The 17,962-nt window shown below is 53.0% G+C and overlaps 1 protein-coding gene across 2 annotated transcripts; it reads right to left on the bottom strand.

Annotated features, from left to right (window-relative positions):
• Positions 1–1,107: 1,107 nt before the first annotated feature.
• Positions 1,108–17,612, bottom strand: RBFA (ribosome binding factor A). Of its 2 annotated transcripts, XM_044921104.1 has the most exons (8): positions 17,430–17,604; positions 14,679–14,721; positions 14,066–14,242; positions 13,406–13,518; positions 10,761–10,845; positions 6,144–6,217; positions 4,856–4,997; positions 1,108–1,187 (listed from the first exon to the last, which is right to left on the bottom strand). In XM_044921104.1, the coding sequence occupies exons 1-8, from the start codon at positions 17,588–17,590 to the stop codon at positions 1,182–1,184; spliced, it is 801 nt and encodes a 266-aa protein (XP_044777039.1). In that variant the 5' UTR covers positions 17,591–17,604; the 3' UTR covers positions 1,108–1,181. The 2 variants fall into 2 exon arrangements, with proteins under 2 accessions (XP_044777039.1, XP_021542108.1); XM_021686433.2 differs by lacking the exon at positions 1,108–1,187 and having other exon boundaries at positions 3,034–4,997; positions 17,430–17,612.
• Positions 17,613–17,962: the final 350 nt, after the last annotated feature.

Genomic DNA, 17,962 nt, shown 5'->3' on the forward strand with positions numbered 1-17,962 from the left:
TGTGCTCACGTTCTCCAAGATAAAGGTGAGGCTGGAACACTCTGCTTCTGCTCTCACAACAGGATTTATTGTAGGATCCGGAGGAATGTTTGCAGCTGTAAGGCTCTGTGTTTACTGCTGGCACTTCGGGTTCTGACAGGCACATCTGACTTCCAATAGGACGGACTCTGGTCTCCTATGATCTTGGCATGTCACAAGGACATGAAAACCCAGCCACTTCTGTGGGGCCACCCTGCAGAGGGCCACCTCAAACAGGTGCATGTGCACATCCCGCTCTGCACATCCTCATGAGGTAAGCTGTACACATCTCCACCAAACACGGAATGAACCGCTTCCCCCTGATCCCTTTGCTCATTCGGAAACCAAAATCCTCAGCAGCAATGAGAACGAATACGAAGCATGTACCAGGCTCTGGTAGGTGCTCACGCGAGTCAGGACACCCTCACTAGGACCCTGACAGCCGAAGGGCACTGAGCACGGAGGTCACTGGCAGCAGATCTGAGTACTGAACCCAGAGCTGCAGTCTCAGAAGCCAGATGGCTGGAGAGGGCTCCTCCGGAGCATGAGGTCGTCACGTCCACCTCCGTGGTCAGGATCTGAAGCTGCAACACGCCTGTGTTCTCCCCAAATACACGAAACCTGCATCTTGCCTTCTTTCTCTGTTTTATCTCGAAGCCCTGATTTTCTGCTACAACCCCAATGACAAGTGGCTCTTTTGCAGTCTTATTTCTGGCCCTATGTTCTGCTTTGCCTCGGCTTTTCTCAGGCCCAGAGTGAAAAGGGGCCTCAGGCCGTGTCTTCGTTTGCTGTTCATGTTCCCCTGAGCCAGCGAGATCACTTGCCCCTGACCTCGGAGCAGACCCCAACAGTCCATTAGTCAGTCAATCAACACTTGCTACACTCTGGCCTGGGAAACCCTGTGCGAGAGGCAGGCAAGAGGCTGAGCAGTCCACGCAGTGAGGTCTCAGCTAAGGGAATGTAGGGGGCCGCAACCAAGACTTGGGGGTTCACAGAAGGCTCCCCAAAGGAGGTGGCCCCAGGTGAGGCAGAAAGGGGAAGAGAATGTGCCAAGAAGAAGTCACAGCAACAGGTAAGGCACCAAGTAAGGCCGTAGCACCAGCATCACCATCAGGGTCCCGAGAGACGCTGCCTGGGAGGCTGCTGCAGATCGGGGGCTGGGCTCACATCTGAAAGGGGAAAGGGGTGAGCGTGAAAGGTGAATGATTAACAAGGACCCTTTGACTCGAACAGAAGGAACATCCCAAGGCAAACCTGCGGAGGCAAACCCACGGAGGCAAAGCCGACTCTGACCTGGGGGGGCCCAGGCTGGGAGTTCAGGGTTGGTAATGCTTTGGATCTGCCCTGTACTTGGCATCTGCGGCCAGTTCCAGCCGCGGCTCGCTGCTACTGTGGAGAACCCTTGCTGCTTCAGGGACCCTGACTCTGCCTCCCCCATGAACCCTTCCCAGGGCGACCTTTTCTACTACCAAAGTCCTCTTTAACCACAGTTCCACAAACTGAACGTCAGGCGCACCCCTGCACCACCTCCCACCCTCGGCAGCCACACCTGCCCCAGGCTCCGCTTAGGACACATGCTGCAACCACCAGACTTGCCACTGGAGCTGCCATGCTGTAGTTCGAGAATTAATATTTAAACTCCAATTACAGGAATTTACACGGATCCCTGTTAAACTTCATTTGGCTGGTTTGGGTTCTTTATCTCAACCTACTGAAAGTGAGTTCTATTTTGTCATATAACATATTGTTCCCAGGGCTACACTTTACGTAATTCTGATAACCCTCAATTAAGAAATGAACAAACCCTGGGACACGGGATTTCAGAACCAGGTCTCCACACCTCGACAGGCTGGTGCAGAATATAAGTAGGGCCTGGGGTGGCACAGGCTTTTCCCAATCCTTTGGGATTATATGGAGCAATTAGATCCTTTATTTCACTCTAGAGCTTATATGCATCATAGATTTAACTGTGGAGTTTTGAATATGCTTTATGACAAATACTTTTTTAAAAACTGCATGTATCACGAACTGTTGAACAGAGAAGATGCCATAAAAAAGCAGGAGATATTTTGAACTTTCCTGATAGGACCTAGAAGGCCAAGATGTCAGACGGAGACTTGAGGGAGGAAGTCCTTCTGAAGAACATGGAGTTTTCAAAGACTGAAACAAAGCTGTCTTCTGTGGCACTCCTCCCATGGAAGCCTGTCAAGTTTTCTTTCCTATTAGGTGTTTCAGTTGCTTAATGTTTATTTTCAGTTCCACTCTCTGGCTACTCAGTCCGTTCTAGGATTTCCAGTCGGTCATCAGCAGGTGGAAGGGCCGAAGCCCCCGTGTAGATTGCCAACTTATTAAGAGAAAATAACCTGGACCAGCCAGAGGAAGGGGTGGGGAGGGCGCAGAGCCGCCAGGCCCACTCCCCAAACCTCCACACACACACCAACCCAGAAACTCTCTGACTGCACGTCAAGTAACTGAAATTCCAAGTCCTTTTAACAAAATCAGAGGTGAGAGGCGCCTGGGGGGCTCGGTCGTTAGGCATCTGCCTTCGGCTCAGGTCATGATCCTGGGATCCTGGGATTGAGCCCCACGTCGGGCTCCCTCCTCAGCGGGGAGCCTGCTTCTCCCTCTGCCTCTGCTCTTGCTCTCGCGCTCTCTCTTGCTCTCCCTCTCTCAAATAAGTAAAATCTTAAAAAAAAAGTGTGCACAGTGCTGCATGCCAGTGGCGAACATGGACGCTGTTCATGTCTCTTTTCACCCCGTAAGCCTGGTCCACACCCCACACGGCACCTGGCAGGAGATGCAGAGGTGATCACGTGGTCGTGCTCCCTGTCCCTCGAGAACGCAACTGGTACTGCAGCGTGAGGGCCTGTCCGTGGAGGATGCCAGCAGGATCGACCGCACCACAGGCTTCTCCTGACGGGAAGCTCTGTTCCTCCCGTCTCCACTACAGCCCTCGCCCCCCAACCCCTTGCTTATACTGGACTTACAGGAGACAAGCTGAGAGTATGGAGCACAGCTTCCCAGGTCTGGAAACACACCTTGTTCCGGCCATTTATTGACTTTCAACAAACGGAGCCCCAAGCACAAGCGGGAAGAGAAAGAAGAGCCAGCACCCCGGCCTCCCCCCCCAGTCCCCAGTCCTGTGACACAGTGATGGGCACAGTTTGTGCGACACAGTTCACGGCCTCACAATCCAGGAGCCTTGTCCCTGCTGCTCTGCATTTGGGGTCTGGGCACCTCCTGCGGTGTGGACGCAGACGTGGCCGTCAGGAAGCAGGCTGCTTGGCGCTACAGGGTCCCGTATTAGTCATGTTTCTTATGTTCTGTGTTTACGATGTTTTAACATCTTGGGGGCCTTGTTGGCCTGGGAGAGGCTACCCCTCCCAGGGCTAACTCCTAAAGACAGCAAATAGTTGCCCTGTGAGCTCACCTTTTACGAGCAAACCCAGAACCCACACTCCAACTGCCTCCTTTACCTGGTTCTTACACACCAGCGAGCACTTCCTCTGCTCCGTGTCCCCCAGGGCCAGCACCCCCACAGCCCAGAGCCTACTGAAATTACACTACCCAGCCCATTCATTCCTGCAGAAGCCACACCTTCTCTGCCTCCTGACCGAGCCTGGTGCTTCCCTGAGTGGCCCTGTGCAGCGAGGCATGTCTCTGCCTCCCGGGAACACTGAAGAGCAAATGCTCCTTTCCGGGCAGCCGTCTCAAGGTCTGTCACCTACCACACCTGATTAGAACCAACCACACGTATTCTCAGACAGGTGCAGCCTTCCTCTGGACGTTTCTTCTCTGGTCAGAAGAGGCGCTTCGTCAGCAAGTGCACTCCCAAGTGAAACGCTCCATGCCCACGGCTACCTGTGCCTTCCGGGACAGGTGGGATCACGCAAATGCCACGCAGACACCAACGCACCCAGCGCTTCTGACCTGTGATGTGTCCCTTCAACGGGGGCCACTTTGCTGGCAAAGGCAGCACTTCACGGTGCCACCTGCCTGCACACAAAGTGCACAGGGGGCGTGCCCGCACGGCTGGGGTGACGGCAATGCTTCCTTCCTGAGACTGTTTACAAAAGCACAAGTCATGCGCCCCCAAAAAGCCAAGCCACCAACTTCCTCGCTCCGTCTCACGCGTGTCTGATCGTGTAAGCTCTGTGGTACCATTTTCATCATCAGGACGGTGACAGTGCTTGGGAAAGGGAGGTACCCCACACCCAGAAGCATGTTTCTCTAGGTCAGACTTGATTAAGGGTTTATTTTACTTCTGACAGGCACCATAGCTTCCCATAGCTTCTTGCCCTGGGGAAAACTGGACTTGGGGCCATTGTTTAGTAGACCGTAAGGATGGCGCTTCAGGCGTGAGCTGAAACCCGCGCAAACAAGACGAAGACGCTCTGCCTTCCTAACCAGGAGCCCGTGTGGCACATGGCTGTCCACGTCCGAGAAGGGTGTGCAAGTGCCCGAGTCAGGAGGACCGACTGCTGCCATCAAGCGAAAGGCTTTCACATGCTTCCCACGACCACCTCCGTTCTCAGCCCAAGTTCCACGTCCACCGGTGTCCTTGGGCTGCACCGCACGCCTGGAGCCCAGGACCCACCCCCTCCCCGCCCCTCGGTCACCTCCCCCCTTCCTGCCTGCGCCGCTCGCTGCCCCCTGCTCTGCAGCTCGGGCTGCTATCCGCACCCCAGGTGCCACCCAGGTCAGGGCCGGGGTTGCTGCTCGCCGCCCCCAACAGGTGGTTCCTGGGGGAGAGGTCACTATCTGCACAGGGTGCCACCTTTCCCTCTCTCGTTTGCGTTGCCAGATCAGCTGTCAGCCGCGCCTCCTCGGGACTCACGGTCCTACGCCCTTGCCCTTTCCTCCTCTTGTACTCCAAGATCTGTTTGTTGAGCGCCTCGTGGTCGATCCCACACAGACTTGAGCACGTGGCAGAGGCCGGGGTGCCTTGCGGCTCAGGAGCATCCAGGGCCCCGGGGCCCCTGGAGGGAGAAGAGGCATCCGGTGAAGCACAAACAAAGCAGCAGGACAGCGTGGGTCCTGGGCCAGCACTCCCACTTCCCACCTCCACTTGCCTGTGGGCTGCCCGAGTCCAGGGGAAGCTGGGGGTACGGCACAGGGCTCCCCGGCCCAGCCACTCTGCTGGTGCTCCTGGAGCCTGCGCGTGGTACAGGCCAGCACGGTCCCCGCACAGCCCCTTCCACCAGCTGTGTTTTTCATCTTTCTCCCCAGTTAAACATGGCTAGTGTGCTAGGCCAGTTTCACAGAATTACAGCTGGGGGCTTTTAGATCTATCACTCAGGTTACTTGAGAAACCAAAGGAGAAGATAACTGGTGCAACCCTTTCAGAACACAAATTCGGCAACTCATGCCTCTAAACCCTTTTCTGCTCAGCTCTGGAAGGTCTCACACCCATGGGCTGGGCTCCCCGTGGCTTGGGGCCTTTGCTCTAGCTCCGCAGGCAGGATGGTGACTGTGGGCCCTGCCAGAGGCCCCGACAGTACCCTGGACACTGAGGCACCCATCTAAGGAACAGAGGCTGAGCGCCTGCTGGAGCTCTTCCCTCGCCTGCGATGGGGCCTCCACGTACACCCCTCGAGTCCTCATGTCTCAGACAGTGACAGCCTGATTGAAAACTGCAACGCTGCCCCCACCCTCCCACCCTCCCACCTCCTGATCGGCCAACCAGACCTTCCTGATCTACAATCATCTGTGGCTCCCTGTTGGCCTTGCCCAGCAAAATGCGAGCTCCAAAGACCCCATTGTCTGTTCTGTTCACGTAAGAATCCTAGCTGCTAGAACAGGGATATAGTACGCACTCAAGAAAACTGTGCTGAGTGGATAAAGAGGGTGAGGGAGAGACACCCGTCCTCCCTTGATGAGTCACTGTAGCCTAGACTTCTGGGGGGACCACAGAGGCCTTCCCAGTGGCCTTGCTGAGCTGCTGGAGCTACTGCAGGCTGCCACTGGGACCGGCCACAGGCCACCACCAGGCTGGGCCCCCGGGCACAATGCCAGGCCTGGCCTGTACACCTGGCTGAGGGTGCAGGACTGTGCAGCTGCCATAGCAACCGGCAATTCCACACCTGGACATCTGCCCAAAGAATCAAAATCACGTCCCCACATACCTGACGTCGTCTTGCACACAGTCTTCTTTTTCATCTGGGGGTCCAAAATCGGCAATGGCCAGTAACCGATCAACCTGAGAAGGACAGACGGGAGGGTAACCTGATAAGCCACACCTCCACCACCGGCATCAGAGCCTGGCTCAAGTGAGCCCGTGTGAAGCCTCGCGTGCTGGCTCAGATACAGGCCTTCCGACTGCCCAGCCCAGCCCTCTGATGACACCTCCCAGTGAGGACGCTTTCAAACATCTGCTGCTTACAATCACGTGTCCTCTGATAACCAACTTTTTTAAAAGTACACTTAAAACTTGTAAATGTCGAACTTACGAAGAAACCAGGTAAACGTTAGTTCAAGTAAGTAATTCCTAATGAAATGTAAAATACTTCAATTTTGCCATAGAATTTGTGTTTGGAGAAAGAAAGCCTCCTGCCCTAGCGATAAAGTCACAGTCTGGAGTCCAGCATGTGAATCCAGTTGCACAGTGGCCGAGGGGCCTAACCTGGAAATGAAAGCTCTCCTCGTGGGGGCACCACACAGAGCCCTGCTCCCTGGACACTGAGGGCAGCTCACACCTTCACCCCCCTACCTGCATACCCAGGACGTGCACCCGAGACCCCACCCTGCTGTGGGGCGAGCCCAGGAGAGCCCAGGACCAGGGCTAGTCCTTCCACGACAGCACAAAGCACCATCACAAACCAACGGCATGCCAATAAAACCCACAAATGTAAAAAGCAGCAGGACCAGGAGAAAAACCAGTCTGCAGAAAACAGAAACAGGACAGATGATGCCACAAAATGAGAACCGGACGTCTCCCAGGTTAGCCTGGAGAACACATTTGCTCGCACCTGCCAAGGGACCTGTGCCGGACACACGACCATCCTGCACAATTCCACACTAAGCAAACCTTGCGGAATGGGCAAAAGACTTGGACAGACTTCACAAAACAAAGAACGGCCAACGGGCGCATGGCAAGATGCTCACAAACACCAGTCGTCAAGCAAATGCACGTGTGAGCACAGAAGGGCCAGCACAAGCACAGCAGCACCGCTGACGTCAGGCGGGAGCTCCCAGCGGTTCAGAGAGTCCCATCTGGCCAGCAGTTCCTGAAAATCAGACACACCTGCCACTCCCACACACTGACCTCCAACACGCAAAGACGTGTACACAACGGTTCACAACAGCCCTACCCACAGTCACAAAAAAACAGAAAAAGAGACAAGTGTTCGTGAGAGGTGAATGGGTCACTCAGTGACAAGGAACCACGTACACGAGACAAGGTGAACCTCAAAAACAGCGCTGACCAACAAAGCCAGATGGGCTTCTGCGTACACGGAATTCCAGAAATCTAACCAGGCAAACTAATTTACAGCAGGTAGGGAGGGTGAGGACTGGGGGGCAAGGGCAGGGGCCGCGGCACAAAGGCAGGCCCTCCTCCATCCGGCGCACTGCCTGGAAATCAAGCGTCACTAAAGCTTCTCTTTGAAGCCTTAACCAAGCACTCACTCCATGCAACTGCAACCAGATCCTGACATGTCCACACGGGCTGCAGGGACAGGAGCGGCTCCACGCTGACCTCTGAGAGAAATCAGGCCACTCGGACGCCCTCTCCAGGAAAGACTCAGGATCGACTATACGCGAGCAAGCATCCCGCGTGGTTAGGCCTGCTCTGCCTGGCTCCGGCTTCTCAGAAGCCTGGTGGTCAGCCGGAAGACAAGCAATTTGTAACAGCGTAATAAATCACAATGCCGGTATCGTAGTTGGTGCGTTTTTTTTTTAAATTTTACATTTTCCTTCATAATCATTATGAAAACTAACGTTTTAAAAATCCTCTGATTGAAATGTAACACATGGGAGAAAAATACACAAACCGTTACATGTACAGCTCGAGGACATTTCACAAATGCACAGTGTCTGCACCCATGGGTGTCCTGACATTGCGGAGATGAACCCCAGAAGCCTCTTCACGTCCCTCCTGCTCATTCCCTTGTCCAAAGACAGCCATCAGTTTGACTTCCATCCCCAAACATTAGCCACACTTGTCTGAACATTCTATAAACAGAACCACAGGGAACATGGCCTTTTCTCTGGCTCCACGTCAGCTGCAAGGTGAGGGGAGCACATCCACCCACCCACCTGTACCTGGGAGTCTGACGCATACCCGGGAGTCTGATGCATACCCAGGAGTCGGACCTGTACCTGGGAGTCTGGGAGTCTGACCGTACCTGGGAGTCTGACACGCACCCAGGCGTATAACCCGTACCCGGGAGTCTCAGGAGTGTGGGAGTCTGACAGGTACCCAGGAGTCTGACCTGTACTTAGAAGTCTGACCTGTACCTAGGACTCTGGGAGTCTGATGCATACCCGGGAGTCTGGGAATCTGACCCGTACCTGGGAGTCTGGGAGTGTGATGCATACCCAGGAATCTGACAGGTACCCGGGAGTCTGGGAGTCTGACGCATACCCGGGAGTCTGACACGTAACCGGGAGTCTGACCCGTACCCAGGAGTCTGACGTGTAACCAGGAGTCAGACCCGTACCTGGGAGTCTGACGCATACCCGGGAGTCTGACTGACGGATCCCTGCCACCAGCACTCCGGGCGAGTCTCGTGGGCACACACTCAGTTCAGGTGGCAAGATGTGGACACCCTCAGCTTCTGCGGCTAGCTGCTTGGCCCGCAGCAGAGCAGGTCCCCCAGTGTCATTCTGGCCCACTCGGTGTGGTCACTAGTGGAAACCTCTTGGGGGAAGGGCAAGCCCCAGCATCTGTGCGGGCCGAGCACCCCTGTGTGTGTCTACAGGCACTGATGCCAGCCCTGCTAAACACTACCTGGGGTAGAGCTCATTACTGCTCTTCAAATGTTCAGACCAGTGGACGCTACCCTGAGAATGCCAAGTAAGCTGTTGCAACCACGGCCAGCCCCTGGCATTTCCAACTGCCTGTGACTTTTCAACATGTGCAACCAACATAAGATACAGAAATGAGCGGACAGCTACAAGACTCATAGTTGCATCCTTAATCCCCAATTTCAACTGTGTGTGTCTATCCAAACTGCTTTTCTACTGGCTGACTTTAACCCCTATTTCAAAAAAACACTGCCCTGACTTACGTGAATCATCTGCCCCAATCAGAGACCCCCCGGCCCCTCTGCTTGCTTCTGACTACAGGAACACAGACGCCTGAGGACAACGAGATGAGGAGAAGCCCAACCTTCCCTCTGCCCCCAGCACAGGAAGGACACGGAGGACAGATGCTGGGCAGGCCCAAGTGGCCTCCAGGAGCCCACAGCACCGTCTGGAGACAGAACGGCTCCGAGATGCTTTGAGCACTACCTGTACCTCCCCCTTTCCAATGACTTTTTCTAGAAAGGAGCCCAGAGAGCCAGGTAGGACCTACCTCCCCACAGAGGGACCAGACATGAGGGAGAGGACTCTCCCTTTAGCTGGGTGGTACTTCCCTCTACCAGCTCCGCCAACCGTGCATGGGTTAGTCCCTTGCACGCATCTTCCCAGCACACCCCACAACCTAAATTCTACTTGATTCTCTAAAGCTGGCACTGGTCACATTACTCCTCTGTTTCCTTTTCTAGTGAGGAAAATCATACATGTATCAAAGTAATTATTCATACAATGTTTTCTGTGTTGCTTATATAACAAGTAACAAAAAATGAAAACCTCCAATTAGATTTGTTTTCCTCTGTGGATCTAAATACTACCTAGTCCTGGGGCACCTGAGCATTTGACTCCTGGTTTCGGCTCAGTTCATGATCTTGGGGACATGGGACTGAGCCCCGCGTCAGGCTCCGTGCCCAGTGGGGAATCTGCTTGAGATTCTCTCTCCCGTTGCCCACCGCCCCCCACCCCCGCTCATGTGCACCTGCCCTTTCTCTCAAATCTTTAAACTAAATAAAAAAAGAAAAATAAAGAAATACTATCTAGGGGCACCTGGGTGGCTCAGTCGTTAAGCGTCTGCCTTCAGCTCAGGTCATGATCCCAGGGTCCTGGGATCGAATCCCGCGTCGGGCTCCCTGCTCTGTGGGAAGCCTGCTTCTCCCTCTCCCCCTCCCCCTGCTTGTGTTCCCTCTCTCGCTGTCTCTCTCTCTGTCAAAAAATAAATAAAATCTTTAAAAAAAAAAAAAAAAATACTATCTAGTCCTGTGGTGAATAACAGTCACCTAACTATATTATCATGAATACCACTGACTGGGGTTTTTTGTAAACTTTTTTAAAAGTATAACACACCTTAATAACTACTGGATAACTACCACACAAAAAGAAAATGTATATAAACTTACAGGTTGCAACCTTTATAACTAACTTATAAATAACAGAATGTAACCTCCAGTGTAAAATAACGTAGGTCGAATCCGCAGAGGAAGACAGTTTGTAAGTCGAGAAACCGAGATTTGGTTTCCTGGATTGGAGATTTAGTGGTAAACGTTAAAAGCCAGAGAAAGCAGTTACCTCTGGGGAATCTGGCTGGGACAGGTGCCTGGGAGCCTCACTTTCCATTTATACGCTTGGGGACTGATCACCTCCTTTAACTATACCCATTATCGTTCCAATGTTCGCCCTCGTCCGCTAAGCTTCAGTCACAGAAGTACGTGACTTCAGGGCCTCACCTCAGCCAGAGCTGCGTTTCCTCTGTCCCGAATGAATACTATGGGCGGCACATTCCGCAGGGTCTGCTGGGACATCAAAAGGTGCCTGGAGAGAGACAGAGCAAAAAGGAAAACACACAATCATCTCATGGAGAGTAAAACAAGAGATGTGCTGTCACGTTTTTTAAACACGAAAATGTCAGCCCAGGGCATCCTAGCCAACTGCCACATCACACAAGGGATACCAAATACATCATCCCAACTGTTTCTAACTGCCTAAAGGCAACTCGAGATCCTTACGAACAACCTGATCTGAGCCTGGAAGCCTCCTGGGCATCGCAGTGGCCGTGGGCCGCGTGGTCTGGGCACCAGCAGCCAGTGGACGTGCCCTGGCAACAAGGCCACAGAAGTGCACCGAGGTCCTGGGGCACGAGTCAGACATGCAGCATCGTCTGCAGAGTCGCTCATGCATGCAGTCGGAGGTGATGCAGCTGTGCAGACGGCCTCTCCGCACAGTGACAACAGATCCTGGGACGCGGTTACAGCAAAGCCTGTACGCTAAACCTCGGCTCATCGCAAGAGCTGGGAAAAGGGATGGTCTGTTCAGCTGATTTTCTGATTACCTAAAACTAATCAGAAAACAATACTTTCTCGCCAACACTTGTTGGAAATCTTTCTCGTTTCTGTTAACAAGAAAAAAATAAACTGAGCACTGTTTGATACGCAATTTAAAAGAGACTCCTAGGGTCTCCTGGGATGGACGTCAGGAGAGCTGAAGTGGATGGTATGTAAAAAAACACTGGTTCCACACAGGACTCATCCCCTTCTCCAAAAAATGGAGTATGATAGACAAGGGAGAGGCGAGACGGACAGAGAAGGGAGGGAAGCAGGGAGGAGAGAACCCAGTTCTGAGAGTGCTGGTTGATTAGGTTTCTGCATTTCTTCAAACTGGGGAGGAAACAGAGTTAACTCCTTTACTATCACCCAGCTCCGCAGTTCTCAAAATGTTTGGTCTCAAGACCTCCTTATACTGTTAAAAATCACTGAGAACACCAAGGAGCTTCTGTTAATGTGGGTTATATCTGTCTGTATCTATCGTACTATAAATTAAAACTCAGAATTTGAAAAATATACATTAATTCATTTCAAGTAACGAACTCACTAAGTGTTCACGCATGGATATTTTTAATGAAAAATAATTTTTTTTTAAAGATTTTATTTAGTTACTTATTTGTCAGGGACAGAGAGAGCACAAGCAGGGGGAGTGGCAGAGGGAGAAGCAGACTCCCTGCTGAGTAAGGAGCCCGATGTGGGGCTTGATCCCAGGACCCGTGGATCATGACCTGGGCCAAAGGCAGACACTTAACTGACTGAGCCACCCAGGCATCCTGAAAAATAACTACATAAAAAAAAAAAATTGAGAGGTGTGGTGTTGTTTAGTTACAAATTTCTTCACTGCCTAGCTTAGTTGGATTCTCATCTCTCCATCTGCATTCGAGCTGTTGTTATTTTGGCTGAAATATAGGAAAATCAGGCCTCACACAGATCCCTAACTGGAAAAGGAGTATGTGAACAGCACCTCAGAAAAGAATGATCTTCTCTGATAACCCACAGAAAGTCCATCAGTGATGATTTATTAAGGGCTGGCTGCACTGTGGAACCTGAAGCCAGGCCAGCGTCACAGTTATACTAAAATCCACTGGTCTTCCTGAACTTTGAATCAAGCTTCCCCTACACTTGATTTTGTAGCCTCCTGTTCTGCTCGCTTGGAGACTACGGACTCCCCGAGTTACCCAGGTTTTCCGATGCTTGCACTGTACCACACAACACTAGTCAGCATTACCACCGGACTCATCCAGTCTTCAAGTATCGGAACGCTATCAGACTCCTGGTGGTAGACACAAATTTTCTAAAGTCAATTTTCATTTGAAAGCTTGAATTTTGGGGCACCCGGGTGGCTCAGTTGGTTAAGCGTCCGACTCTTGGTTTCAGCTCAGGTCGTGATCTCAGGGTTGTGTCGGCAGGGAGTCTGGCTGATGACTCTCTCTCTCCCTGCCTCTCCCCCCGCCCAGATAAATAACTGTTTTAAAAGAAAAAGGCTTGAATTTTATCACTGGGAACAAGTACAGTCAGTTGTTTTGTGACGTGACAGGTTCACTTTGCTCATTTTAGAGAAAACGTCAAATACCCACATCTGAAAAAGCGCAGCTAGCTCACTTGCTATTTCAGTGAAGAAGCGTCTGCTTCAGCTCACGTCAACTGCACGTTTCCCAAGACGACCGTCCCACGCCAGCAGGGCTAGTTTATGCTTGGTCCCCACCGCACACCGAAATGACATGCACCCAAGGGTCGGGATTTAATAAAATTAGTAACTTCGCTTATTCCTCAAGGATATTCTTGAGGAAAACTGCGCTTTTTCCCACGAGCAGCTGGCATGAGGCTACACCAACCACGGGGACATCCGGATGTCAGGAGCCCCTAGACGTCTAGAACCACGCTTTGAGAACCACTGTCCTAGACTACATCCCGCATGAATATGTAAGTTACATTTTGGAATTTAAGAGTATGCTTCCAAGAGTTTCCTTAAAAGCAAAAACACAGCGAACGAGGGGGAGGTTCAAGATGCAAGCCAAAGCAGGCGGGCTGAGAGAGCAAGGCGCCATCACCTCATGTGGGCAGCACTCCTCTGCAGGACGGCCTCTGTGTGCGCGTTGTGTTCAGCGGAGACCGTGGTCTTCCAGTACACGCGGCAGGCGGAGAAGTCTGGAGTCAGAGAGACCTGAGCCCACCCACCCCAGTAGTGAATCACTTTCAGCTCCCGTGGGTTTCCCGCACACAACACTCAGGAGACAAAAACGAACGCGTGCGCAGCCTTCAGCTTCAGGCACCCGCCACCCACAGGCAGGCGCTCCAGCAGGTACCGCCACAGGCCACCGTCTCCTGTCGCTCACTCACAAGGGAGGAAGCTGGGCTCCGAATCCAAAACCTCAACGTCCCTGACCCCGATCCCACAGCACACATCAGAAATGCCTGACCTGCTACTTCTTCCCCTCCGTATGTCCCTCTGGCTAAACTCAAGTCTAGGGTGACACAGACTGCAGGAAGACAGGTGGAGACCCATCCACCCCACACACGTCCTGGGCACCTGACAACGCCATCAGTGCCTGCACACCACACACGTACACATGCACCCTGTCTTTACTACTTAGATGGTCATGCTTAACCTGGCTTCTGAACTCAAAGACCTCGTGAACGACGTGGGGCCTCCTTCCTAACCACTAGGCTGCCGGCCTCCCCCGTTCCTCCCGCTCTGCCCCCGAGTCTACCTTGGAGAGCTGCACATTCAGGTCACAGATCTCTTGGCTCACTTCAGCGGTGCACAGCAAATCCATCAGCGCTTTGTAGAGGAGGCCGTTCAGTGCCCTCAGGCGCACATGGTCGTCCCTCGTGGTCTTCTTTGAGGTGCTCTTCATTAGGAATTCCAACTGGGATGGCTTGTAAATCTCCATCCAGAAGAACAGACAGAAAGGCCAACATTACAATTGTACATTAAACTTGCTCCCGGGGCGCCTGGGTGGCTCAGTCGTTAAGCGTCTGCCTTCGGCTCAAGTCATGATCCCAGGGTCCTGGGATTGAGCCCCACATCGGGCTCCCTGCTCGGCGGGAAGCCTGCTTCTCCCTCTCCCACTCCCCCTGCTTGTGTTCCCTCTCTGTGTCTCTGTCAAATAAATAAATAAAATCTTTAAAAAAATTTTTTAATTAAAATAAAATAAATAAAATCTAAGAATTCACACTACCAACGTCTCTAGTCCCACTCCTGCAGACCTTGTGTTCTCAAATATGGAAATGGAACGACGGCCAGGCTGGAGCTCTGCCGACTTCTGGAGCCTTATGCCCACCAGAGTCTAAAGCAGCTACTTATGGCTGCTCTGTACTTACCAAGTGAGAGCCCAAGGAAGGACCTTCATACCAAAACTTCTTTCTATGGGGAGAAAATAAGAACTATGATACTGCTGGCAAATTAAAAAAATAAAATCATACACACCAACTCAACACTACAATACCACAATCCTTCCTAAGGGGCTAAACTTGGGCACAGAAATGATGTTACTGGAGAACTAAAAAATTCAGAATTCTAATCAACAACATGGTGTAGGGGAGACAGACAGTTTAATTCAACCTGCTAACATTTACTTAAGGTCTACAATTCCAATCCTGAAGGTGGAGAAAGAGAACCTCAAAAGAAGGCCTACCAAACTGCACGTGAGCACTGTACCCAGGGTATGCAACCACGCATTTGCTGGACTGGACGAGAAAAACCGGTGGTGATGGGGGAGGGTTCACTGCTTCGGTGGGAGATTACAGAAAGCAAGGAAAGCTTCCTGGATGAGCCATGTGGTGGTGGACTGGAGCTGGACATCAGTATGGACTCAAGTGACCCTGACTATCAACACGGTGGTCACACAGAGATGTTTACAGGCATGTGTACATGCAGGGGTTAACAAAAATATATTTTCTGCTTTGTCAGCTGAAAAGGCCTGAGGGACAGACACCCCAGCTCTCAGATTATCATCTCTGATGTCGTCCTGCAAAAACAGAGCTTCTTGGAGAAATGGCTGACTCCAGGGCTGAGAAAGGAAGTACTTAAAAAAAAATGTTTTTAGGGGCCCCTGGGTGGCTCAGTCAGTAAAGCATCTGCCTTTGGCTCAGGTCATGATCTCAGGATCCTGGGATCAAGCCCCATGTCGGGCTCCCTGCTCAGTGGGGAGTCTGCTTCTCCCTCTGCCCCTCACCCACCGCTCATGCTCACTCACTCTCTCTCAAATAAATCTTAAGAATAAAAAGTTTTTAGGGGCGCCTGGGTGGCTCAGTCATTAAGTGTTTGCCTTCGGCTTGGGTCGTGATCCCAGGGTCCTGGGATTGAGCCCCGCATCGGGCTCTCTGCTCTGCGGGAAGCCTGCTTCTCCCTCTCCCACTCCCCCTGCTTGTGTTTCTGCTCTCGCTATCTCTCTATCAAATAAATAAAATCTTCAAAAAAAAAAAAAGCTTTTAAACTTAAAAGCCGCCACAAAATCCCACAATGATGAGTGTGCCAAAGAATAAAGGAGGTAAATTAAAAGCTCCAAATGGTCAAAGATAAAACAATCTGAGAAAAATAAAGTAGTATTAGGCGAACACCCCGAAGTCCACGCTGATATAAATTAGTAAGTGCAGGACAAGACACGCACCTCATGGAGAAGTGCAAACATTCAAGAGCACGACTCCCCACCCCTCAGGTGTGCCTGCCCACGGTGAAATCCCCTAAAGAAGACAGGACACAATGGGGGGTGGGTAAACGTGACAGACATGACCTCAGTCAGTCATCAGGGCCAACAGCGACCGTGACAAACAGCCCTCTGTAGCCCTCCTCCCAAGCTCCCGTAATGCCAGCATAAGGGCGACAAGAAAACAAATCCCAACCGAGGGGCACCCTAGGAAACGTCTAACCAGAGCGCCTCAAAACCATCAAGGCCATCAAACACGGACAGAGATGGCCAGTCAAGAGGGGCCTGAGAAGGTGATTCAATGTAACGTGGTCTCTGGATGGGTTCCTGGGGCAGAAAAAGAACTTTAGGTTAGAACTAAGGAAACAGCAATAAGGCGCACGCTTCAGTCAACAATCACGTACGAACCCTGGTTCATTCAGGGGACGAGCATGCCACACTAACCCGTCACAGAGCAGACACTGTGGGTATTTGGAACTCTGCACTCTCCACCAACTTCGCTGTAAATCTAGAAATGTTTCCAAAATCTAGTCTATTAAAACGGACGTATACCTATCACAGAGTTAAAAGTGTGGTACGGAAATCAACATATTTTATTACAGACCTCTCACCAAAGAAAACTTCTCAAATAAAGCCCACAAAAAAAACATCCAAGTGGACAGAAACGCTCACACATCTTTCCCTCTCTGATGAACCTACTCCCAAAACTCCTGCTGGTAACAACAATCAACAGAAATGTTCCGGACATACTGTTAGGGTTTCGTAAACTTAAAATTGTGTTACCTCAACTGTAAATAAATAAAGAGAAAAGGCTGAGCGGGAAACCGAGCAAATGTTAAATAGTGACGAGTGGGATTCCTAGCAATTCTGCAATAATCGTAAACCTAACGAGCAAGAGCTACACTTGCTGACCAGGTGCTGAGACAGGGCTCCAGCGGGGGCCCCAGAAACCCCGTCCCCGCCGCGTGGACCCCGTCCCCCACCCCCGTGGACGCCCTCCCCTTAACCCGTGGACCCCGACCCCTCCCCGAGGACGCCCTCCCCTTGCCCCGTGGGCACAGCCCCCGCCCCGTTGGCTCCGCCCCCATCCTGTAGCCCCGCCCCCTCGGCCCGTGGACGCCCTCCCCTTGCCCCGTGGGCACCGCCCCCGCCCCGTGTATCCCCTCCCCCTGCCCCGGGGACACCCTCCCCTTGCCCCGTGGCCCCCGCCCCCCCCCCCCGCCCCCTTGCCCCGTGGGCACCAACCCCGCCCCGTGGACACCCTCCCCTTGCCCCGTGGGCCGCCCCCATCTCGTGGACAGATCCCCCGAACCTGCGTCCTGCCCCATGGACACTGCCCCTGCCCCCTACCCGAAGTTAGTCGCCCTCTGCCACAAGAGCACTGCCCCCATGCCCAGCGCCCCCACCCGGACGAGGTGCGCATTACTTGGTTTTCGAAGCAAATTTCTTGAGTAGGTTCTTGCCGCAAGAGACCGGCGAGCCATTCAGGCCTCGCGCACCACCCGGAAGGAGAGCCGCGTGGCGACCACGGAGTAACGCCGGGAGCCCCTCGAGAAGCCCCCACGGTCGGAGAGTTACCACCCACATGGCAGCTGCAAGAGCACCGGGGCGGGGCGACGTGAGGCGACGCGGGGCGACGTGAGGGGACGCGGGGCGGGGCCGACGCGGGGCGGGGCCGACGGACCAGGCGGAAGCACGCGGAATGAGGTGAATTCGGAGACGCAGTGTAATCTGAGGCGGGGCGACCTGCGTACGGAGCGACGTAGGGGCGTGGCGACGTACCTTCAGGGCGCCGTGTGGTACGCGGTGTGCATACAGAGCGGGGCGGGCTCTAGAGGCCGGGGCGTCGCGGGGCGACGTCGGGGGCGGGGCCTGCAGGCCAGGTGGCAGGCGTGGGCGGGGGGGGAGTGCAAGTGCTTCTGCGCCGCCTGGAGTCCGGTTGGGACTGCGGTCCGGCCG

Source organism: Neomonachus schauinslandi, chromosome 14 (assembly GCF_002201575.2).
Source record: "Neomonachus schauinslandi chromosome 14, ASM220157v2, whole genome shotgun sequence".
NCBI classification, from domain to species: Eukaryota; Metazoa; Chordata; class Mammalia; order Carnivora; family Phocidae; genus Neomonachus; species Neomonachus schauinslandi.